Source organism: Apteryx rowi, unplaced genomic scaffold, assembly GCF_003343035.1.
Source record: "Apteryx rowi isolate R43461 unplaced genomic scaffold, aptRow1 scaffold_1645, whole genome shotgun sequence".
Lineage (NCBI taxonomy): Eukaryota > Metazoa > Chordata > Aves > Apterygiformes > Apterygidae > Apteryx > Apteryx rowi.
In genome coordinates this window covers 8,699-17,602 of record NW_020447914.1, presented here as the reverse complement: position 1 = coordinate 17,602, position 8,904 = coordinate 8,699, and the positions used below count along the sequence as shown (strand labels likewise).

At 70.3% G+C, this 8,904-nt stretch overlaps 2 protein-coding genes across 3 annotated transcripts in view; both read left to right on the top strand.

Annotated features, from left to right (window-relative positions):
• GRINA (glutamate ionotropic receptor NMDA type subunit associated protein 1) overlaps positions 1-3,322 on the top strand; it is an 8,434-nt gene extending 5,112 nt beyond the window's left edge. The window contains exons 1-6 of one of the 2 annotated variants that reach the window (XM_026060090.1): positions 46-131; positions 326-438; positions 533-733; positions 1,267-1,395; positions 1,756-1,899; positions 2,245-3,322. In XM_026060090.1, coding sequence (XP_025915875.1) covers positions 116-131; positions 326-438; positions 533-733; positions 1,267-1,395; positions 1,756-1,899; positions 2,245-2,394 — 753 coding nt within the window. In that variant the 5' untranslated portion in view covers positions 46-115 and the 3' untranslated portion in view covers positions 2,395-3,322. Of the gene's footprint in view, positions 1-45; positions 132-325; positions 439-532; positions 734-1,266; positions 1,396-1,755; positions 1,900-2,244 lie in introns of those variants that run through there. The other variant, XM_026060089.1, reaches the window with a different exon arrangement.
• Positions 3,323-7,301: 3,979 nt separating this feature from the next.
• Positions 7,302-8,904, top strand: part of LOC112963226 (speriolin-like) — a 3,247-nt gene continuing 1,644 nt past the window's right edge. Inside the window, exons 1-3 of the mRNA XM_026060088.1 lie at positions 7,302-7,554; positions 7,970-8,104; positions 8,316-8,780. Of these exons, the coding sequence (XP_025915873.1) occupies positions 7,302-7,554; positions 7,970-8,104; positions 8,316-8,780 (853 nt within the window). The remainder of the gene's footprint in view (positions 7,555-7,969; positions 8,105-8,315; positions 8,781-8,904) is intronic.

The following is an 8,904-nucleotide window of genomic DNA, read 5'->3' as shown; positions in this document are numbered from 1 at the left end:
CGGCCCCGCCAGCCCCCCGGCCCCGCGGCCCCTCAGCACGTCTCTTCTCTTCCCCTGCCCTCGGCTGCCGCCGGATGGAGGGAGGCCCCGCCACGTGCCGTGGACGCCGGGCGTCATGGTCATCAGAGTCGGTGAGGCGGCGCTGCGGCAGGGCCGGGGCCAGCAGGCCGCAGCACAGGGACGCGGCGCGGCACAATGTGCCGCTGGGCATGGGACAGGCCCCCCCCCCCGTCCCGGGGCTGCTGGGTGTGGGGCAGGCCCCCCAGGCTGCTGCGCGGGTCGCGGCCCCGCCGGCCCCCTTCACCCGCCTCTCCGCTCCCCGCAGCCCCCCTGCACAGCACCTACCACGAGGACGGGCCGCCGTCCTACTACGACAACCAGGACTTCCCCACCGCTCACTGGGACGACAAGAGCATCCGGCAGGCCTTCATCCGCAAGGTAGGGGCTGCCCGCCCGGGGGCCACGCACGGCCCCCCCCCCCCCTCCGGCCGGCCCTCCGGCCGCGGCCTCCTGACCAGCGCCGTTCCCCCAGGTGTTCCTGGTGCTGACTCTGCAGCTCTCGGTCACCTTCTCCTTCGTGGCCGTGTTCACCTTCGTGACAGAGGTGAAGGGCTTTGTTAAACACAATGTCTGGACGTACTACGTCTCCTACGCGGTCTTCTTCATCTCCCTCATCGTGCTCAGCTGTTGCGGGGACTTCCGCCGCAAGCACCCCTGGAACCTCGTTGCCCTGGTAAGCGCCGTGCGAGGGCCTCGGGGCTCGGCTGCTCCGCGCACAGCCCGGCTTTCGGCCGCTCCAGCTGCGCTCGTCTCGCTCGACAGCTTGCTCGCAGCGGGCCTGCAGCGTGAGGCAGAGAGAGCAGCTCCCTCCCTGGGCTGTCCCTGCCCAAGACTTCCTAGACGGAGCGCAGGCTCCCACACCCCCAAGGGTCCTGGGGAAGCACSAGGCCCCACAGCCTGCTTGTGAGATCCCGGCAGGGTCCCCAGGTGGCGATGGAGAGGGGGTGACTGTGTCCTGATGAGAGCAGAGCGCCCTCTCCAGACACGTCGAAGCTGAGAGCCCCGTAAAAAGGGCGTTTGACACCCTTCCACACGGGGAGGTGCAGCGTGACCAGGTCGAGCTCCACTCCTGGGGAAGAAGTGGCCCAGGTGGACTCAGGCCCTCTGCTCTGGCCACGATGGGCAGAGTAACACCAGGCAGTAAAGGGGGTGGGGGCGGATAGAGCTGACCGAGCCAAACTAACGTGATGCCTGTCTGCTCCCCAGTCCATCCTGACCGTGAGCCTGTCCTACATGGTGGGGATGATCGCCAGCTTCTACAACACGGATGCTGTCATCATGGCCGTGGGCATCACGGTCGTTGTCTGCTTCACTGTCGTCATCTTCTCCCTGCAGGTGGGCTCCGGGGCCAGGCGGGTGGGCAGGCTCCCCCAGCTCCCTGCTGGGGCCAGGGCGCTCCTAAGGCAGCTTCCCCTGGGGGCTGCGCTGGGAAGAGTCTTCCAGCTGCTGGGTTTGGGCTGGWAGAGCAGTCCTGCAGAGGAGCTCCTGAGAGCAAACGGCTGTGCTGGGGGAGGGATGTCCCAGGTCTGGCTRTGCCGTGGCCTCCCCTGTGAACGGGGTGACCAGCACCTGCCTGGCGAGTGGTGACTAGCCCCTGGGTCAGATGGGAGGGTGGTTGGGACCCTCTGCTCTCCTCTGCCCTGTGGGACCACCCCACCCACATGTGGACTTGCTAACCCTGACCATATCCTGCAGACCAAGTACGACTTCACCTCGTGCCGGGGCGTGCTCATCATCTGCCTCGTCGTGCTCATCCTCTTCTCCATCCTCTGTATCTTCATCCGGAACCGCATCATGGACATCATCTACGCCTCCCTGGGGGCCCTGCTCTTCACCTGYGTGAGTGTTCATGTGGCATGGAGGGAGGTCATGTCCTGTCCTGCCTCCTGGAGCAGCTTCCTGGAGGGGGAACCACAAGCATGGGAGCAAGGCTGCTGCCGTTGCTTCCCTTGGGGGCTGAGCTGTCTGGGAGATCTCCTGGGGTTCAGGCTACGGGAGAGTGGTGCAGACCCAGGGCCCAGCTGAGCTGTGGTGGGAGGGTAGGTGCGCTCTGGGCGGTGAGCGGTGACCCACTTGTGGGGCTGCTGCCGGCCCTTGCTGGGCGTGGGGTGTTCCTGGCCTTCCCCACGGCCCCGTGCCGGCCCCACGGCACCCACCGCAGCCTGACAGCCTCCTCTCTTGCAGTTCCTGGCGGTGGACACACAGATGATCCTGGGGAACAAGCAGCTGGCGCTCAGCCCCGAGGAGTACATCTTTGCCGCCCTCAACCTCTACACAGACATTATCAACATCTTCCTCTACATCCTGGCCATTATCGGCAGGGCCAAGGAGTAGCGTCCCTCCTGCTGCGAGTAGCCCTGCCCCGCGCCAGCCCTCGCGGCGCGCGTCACGGTCCCCTCGCCCCTCCCTCCCTCCCGTAGCAGGTTTTGTTTGGTGTTCTCATTGCATCCCGTTGTCTGTTCTCGTGTTCTAGTTTCTTTGACCCCAGCCRCCTCCCTGGCTCCTGCTGGGAAAGACTCCGGACTGGCAGGGGCTCGCTGGGCTGGGTGGGGAGGACGGGCGCCCCCAAGGCAGGAGGGCCCGTGTTGCACTGCTGTGGGGTGGCAGCTCTGACCCCTTGCCGCGAGGCATTGCGCGGGGCAGGCGCTGCTTGCCCGCAAATGCCTTGCTGCGGGGAGTGCTGCCCCTCCCGGCCCCCCCGCAGCAGCCCCCCGGGCAGCTCCCTGCTCCAGACCCTCTGCTTCTTCCCTGCTGTGAATAAGGCACGTCCYGTCCCTCCTTGCGTTGAATGAAGACTGGAAGCACTTTCTCACCCGGCCCGTGGGGGAGCTCGCTCGTCCCTCCGTCCTTCCTCCCACCACGCGCGCGCGCGCTCTGCCCCGCGCCCCCGGGCTCTCCCCGCGGCTGTGCAGGGTCGGCGCTGGCAGCCCGCCAGCTCCTCCACAACCCCCCAGGCTCCGGCGAGGGCTGAGGGCAGCGTCCTGCTCCCTGGCCGTCGGGCAGGCGTGGTGAGGGGGCCCTGAGCTCTGGGGCTCCGTGMCAGGCCCCCTCAGCAGGGCTGGGCACAGCCACGGCTAGAGCATCCCCGCAGGGTCCCCCACCTCCTCTCGGTGCCCGTGGAGAGCAAAGCTCCGTCCCCGTCCCTTCCCGGGCCGGGGCAGCGCGGCAGGCCCGGYCCCTTCCCCCCGGGGCCGGCAGGCTCTGTTCTTGCCCCAGCTCTGTGGCTCCAACTCCCGCTGTTAATAAAACTCCGTCTAGTTGACCTGTGCCGGATCTGACTTTCCTTTCCCCGCAGCCGCCCTCCGAGGACGCCGAGCAGGGGCTGGCGTGGCCGCAGCCCGGGGACTGCTGGGCTCCGCACCGCAGGCAAGCGCGCTCCCCCGGCCCGGGGCTCGGCTGCCGGGCGCGCGGGCCGGGCGCGCTCCCTGGGGGCCGGGGGTTTCCCCGCTGCTCGTGTCCCCGTCGCTCCCCCCCGCGGCCCTTCCCCGGGGCTCCTGCGCTGCTGCATGCCGCCCCGTCGCTGCGCTCACCTGTACCTAGGGCGTCCGAATAAAGTGCGAATGTGCGAAGCGCCGGGCTCCTCTGGTCCTTGGCGGGGAGGGGCTCGGCCGGGGGCRCGCTGGCGGCTCCTGACCCACCTCCCTCGCTGCCGGCGCGCCGGGTGCTGCCGCCAGCGCCCCCACCGCATCCCTGTGCCCTGGCGCTGCGGCGCGTGGRGCAGAAGGGAAGCAGCACCCTCGCTGGAGCCAGTGCATCCCCCTTCCTGCACCCAGTTCCTGCGGGAGCTGCAGGCTCGCGAGCCCCCTGCGGCGGGGAGCAGCTCTGTTCCTGCGAGCGTCCCAAGGCGCACGGGCTCCCGGCCCCTGGGTGAGACCCTTAGAGCAGGGGTCTAAGGTCTGGGGGAGGAGGAGGGCGCCCGGCGCCCCCCTGGTCCTCGGCTGCTCCGTGGGGAACAGCCCAGGCCCTTGCAGGGAGCAGGGAACCCGCGGCTGGGAGGCCAAACGCTCCAGCCCAGGGCAGGCCCTGGAAAACCCAGCCTCGTGCTCCGGTGCTGCCCTTTGCACGGCACGGGGAGCCGGCAGCCTGGGGCAGCGCCAGCTTGTGCATCGAGGGTGGGCAGCATTTGCAGAGGGGGTTTTGGGCAGGGGAGGGCCGGCGTGACGCCCGGCTGGGGCAGGCGGTGCATGGGCAGGGGGTAGCGGCCGGGGCCTCGACATGTTTCAGCCTCCGCCACGTGCAGCACTCGGGGTCGGCCACCAGCGGCCACTTTATTCAGCGTGGCGGAGCCCAGCTGCTCTGCCCGCGCCGCCCTGCCGTCAGGGCCAGGCGGCTCGGTCCCGGCCGCGGGCTCTGCTGCTCCTCCGGGGCTGCGCTGCGCTGAGTCCGGGTCCCACGGCGTGGGCTGTCCCCGGTCCCGGCCRGGACCCCTGTCCAGGGCAGGGGGCTGCGGTGGGCACCCTTCCCACAGCCCGCCGTCCTCCTCCCGCTCCCCACCRGGGCAGCCGGGTCCCCAGCCGCAGTCCTGCCCCCAGCGCTGGCTCTCCCGGCTCTCCTCCGGCTCTCGGCGGCTCCAGGCCCCGTTCCAGCGCTGCTCCTCCATGCTCCAGCTCCATGCGCCTGGCGGGTGGCCCAGCCTCGTGCAGCAGCCGCAACCGCAGCCGCAGCCGCAGCCGCAGCCACCCCCGGGACTGATGCCCGGCTCCGCATCACTGCCAAGCCAGTTCCCACTGGGAGCCTGCACCAGGAGGGAAGAGGCAGTGAGCCAGCGGCAGGTTTGCACCGCTGCCAGGGCCTGCAGCCGGGGACAGTGCCTACCTGGTGCACGGAGGTCTCCGGCTCCAGGGTTCCGGCTCTGCCCACCCGGGGTGCGGAGTCACCAGCTCCGCGGCAGGGCCGGGGCGCGGGGCTGCGGGGGGCACAAGGCACAGCAGCACTGGCTGCACACCGGCAGGCTCCGGGTGCTGCGGCTGGCGTGGGCCCGGCGGGCAGCAGGGCCGTTGCGGCGCCGCTCCCCGGTGCAGCAGCGCAGGTCGCTGGGGCACTTGTCYGGCCGCTCACAGACGCGCGGGGTCTCGCCCCCGGTGCCGTGCCGGTGCTGGCCGTGGGGCTCGTGGGAGCAGTAGTGGTAGACGGCGCCGTGGTCCCAGGGGCCGGAGCTGCCCACCATGGCGCAGCAGCCGCAGCCGGTGAGCCAGGCGGGACCGTGGCACAGGGAACCGGCGCCRCTGCCGGCAGGGCACAGCGGCGCCCAGCACCTCCAGCGCTGGCACCCGTCCGCCGGTCCGTCCCACCAGCTGTGCTGGCCGTGCCACTGCGGGTCCCCGGGGCTGGTGTTGGCCAGGGGCCCCACCAGCGCCCCCCCGGCATCCCTCGTCCTCGGCACCGCTCTGGAAGCACGCCTTGGCCAGCTGGAAGCAGCGGTCGTGCCGGTGCAGGCGCTGCAGGGAGGCGGAGGCGGCAGCAGGGCGGCCTGCCCAGCCAGCGTCCCTGGGGGCATCTCCCAGCTGCAGGGCCTCCCCCAGGGCCATGCCGCGGCCAGGGACACCCGACGTCCGCTGGCTCAGGAACTCCTCCAGCAGCCGTGCCGCAGCGTTGTTGGCGGTGCAGGAGCGGTCGATGACCAGGGCCGGCGTCACCACCGCGGGGCTGAGCCGGCAGGAGCCCAGCGCCGCGCTGAAGGACGCCTCCGCCAGGCCCCTGGCGCCTGCCCCAAGGCTGCCGCAGCTCATGCACGAGATGGCCGTGGAGAAGCCGGCGCTGTCCAGGCTGCCGGCGGAGCGCGCCAGCGTGCCGGACTAATCGCTGCGGCACGGGCACAGGCATGCCACGGCGCTGCTAGTGCCACCTGGTCCGGGATCCGGCGGGTCCTGGCAGCGGCGGGGGCCAGGGGCCGGTCCCGCTCGGCCGTGCCGCTGCCCGAGCACCGGCTGCAGCAGGTCTCCGGCAGCTGGGCAGGGCGGCCCGCGCGCCCAGGGGCAGTGCCGACGGACGGGGCTGCCAGCCCGCGGCAGGAGCCCTGCAACGGCGAAGCACGGGCAGGTGGAGCCGCGGGCGACCCCCAGCGCCACCCCAGCACTGCGCCGCGCCATGCTGCACCAGGATACAATGCGAGCACGGGAGCACCGGGACAGCGCGGCTGGGATGCAACGCTGGAGCTCCCCATCCCCGTCCCCGTCCCGGTGTGCCGGAGCAGCTCCCTGGGAGCAGCCGAGGCTTTGCAGGAGGCCGTGCAGCCTCACACCTCCCACAGCGCCCATCCCTGCCCAGCTCCCCCAGCCGCATGGCCGCCCTGGACCCCGACCCTAACGTGACCCTGACCCTAACACTAACCCCAAGCCTGACCCTGATGCTAAACCTAGCTCTAAACCCAAACCATAACCATAACCCTGACTGGGACTCTAACCCTAACCTACCCCTAACAGTGACCCTAACACTAACCCCTGACACTAACCCTAATCCTTAACCCTAAACTTAACCCTGACCCTAACCCTAATGCTGACCCTAACCCTGACCCTGACCCTAACCCTGAATAACTCTGACCTTAACCCTAACCCTCTAACCCTGACCCTGACCCTAACCCTAACAGACCTTGATCCTAACCCTAAATGACCCGAACCCTGGCCCTGACACTAACCCTAATCCTTAACCTAACCCTAACTCTAAACCTAACCCTAAACCCAAACCATAATCCTAATGCTGACCTAACCTTAACCTTTAACCGTAATCCTAACCCTAAACTTAACCCTGACCCTGACCCTAACCCTAAACCCTAACCCTGACACTGACCCTAACCCTAAAAGACCCTGACCTTAACCCTAACCCTGACCCTGACCCTGACCCTAAATGACCCTAACCCTAACAGACCCTGACCCTAAATGACCCTAACCCTAACTCTGACCCTGACCCTAAATGACCCTAACCCTGACCCTAACCCCCTGCCCGTGCTGCAGGAGCGCCGCCGCCCGCCGTACCGTCCTCGCAGTGCCCGTGCGGGCGCTGCGCACAGCAGTGGGCCATGGTGCCGGCGAGCGCCGGGGGCTCCAGCACCACTGCGTCCCCAGGGCCCAGCCCGGTGGCCATGGGGGCTGGCAGCCCTGCCCGCGCCGCRGCCGCCCTGCCGGACTCGCATCACAATGCGGGGCCGGGCGCCCGCACGGTGACCGCCGCCGGCAGCCCCCAGCCCACCGGTGGCCCGGGGCAGCCCGTGGGCCGCCGAGCGCCGCCACGGCCCCAGGGCCGCCATGGAGTCGCTGCCCCGCGTGCCCTCGTCCAGCACGGGGCAGGCCGTCTTCAACTGCTACGACCAGCTGCGGCGCGAGATCCAGGCGCTGCTGGCRGAGAACGAGGCGCTCAAGCGGGTGGTGGACCTCATCAAGGAGAACCAGCAGCTGCGCGGCGTCATCCGCAGCCGGCCGGACGCRGCGCCCCACCTGCTGCCCATCTTCCTCCCCACRCCGCGCGCCGACGGCGGCCCCGCCAGCTTCTTCAGCACAGGTCGGGGCGCGGCGCCGAGACGCTGTCCCATATCTGTCCCTGTCCCCAGCCCCAGCCCCGTCCTCACCCCAACCCTGTCCCTGTCCCTGTTCCCATCCCCATCCCCTGTCCCCATCCCCATCCCATCCCCATCTTCATCCCTGCCCCCATCTCCATCTCCATCCCATCTCCATCCCCGTCCCATCCCATTCCTGTCCCCATCCCCATCCCCATCCCGTCCCTGTCCCTGTTCCCATCCCATCCCCCTCCCCGTCCCTGTGCCCTTCCCAGCACCCAGCGAGGGGGCTCCCGCCCGGAGGGGGGGCCGTGCTCAGCCCCGGGACCCGGGACCCGGCCGCACGCAGCCCTCCCGCCCGCGGCGCCGGCTCTCGCTGGGTCTCCCGCTCTGCAAACGGGGGAACCGCTCCTCCCGCAGCCAACGCCTCGGCCTGGGGGTCGGACCCGACGGAGCGGGAGGTGTCCGTCTCCCCGGTGGCCGTGCAGCCTGGGGGGAGCTCGCTGGACTCCCAGCTCAGCAGCAGCCCGCTCTTCCCCCTCGGCCGGCGCAGAAGTAAGCAAGCCGGGTGCAGGGGGGGGGATTCGTGCCGGGAATAGCAGGAGCAGCCGGACGGTGCCCGGGAGGCCGGGATGACCCCCCTGCCGCCCCGCGGACGTCCTGCGCCCCTTTGCAGCCACCCCGGGACGTGCTGCCCCCATCCCAGGGGCACCCGGTCCCTGCCGCCCGCTGTGCCGGCACTGATCCCACGGGCTTGTCCTTGCAGCCTTCGCAGGCCACTTCCAAGACAGCCCCGGCYGGGAGAACCACCTGCAGCGGCTCTCCTGCCCCCTGGACAGGTTCAGCCCCGGCGTCCTGCCCGCGGACGCCCCACTGCCCCCCGCGCAGCCGCTGCCCGAGCCGCCCCGCGACCCGCAGGCCTCCGGCACCCGCTTCCCCTTCCCCACGTCCCCGGAGCCGCGGGCCCTGGAGCAGCCACCGCCGGAGCAGCAATCCCTGCTCCCGCAGTCCCCGGGGCCGATGTCATCAATCCCGCTGTCCCCCATCCCGCTGCCACCGGCCCAGGTGCCGCCAGAGCAGTCGCTGCCGCCGGAGCTGAGGTTGCCAGAACAGTTGACGCCAGTCCGGCGCTCGCCCGATGTCCGGCCCAAGGAGCATCTGCAGAAGATAGCCAGAGCCGTGGACCGGCCTGCATCCGTTCGGGAGAGCCCGCGGCCCGGCAGCCATCGAGGTAAGGGCGCAGGAGCGGGGCCGGAGCGGGCAGGACAGGAYGGAGCGGCTCAGCCTTCCCCGGTGAGGTCTCCGGCAGCTGTGCATAGACCCTTGGGAGCTCGCTGGGAGCACCGCGAGGCTGC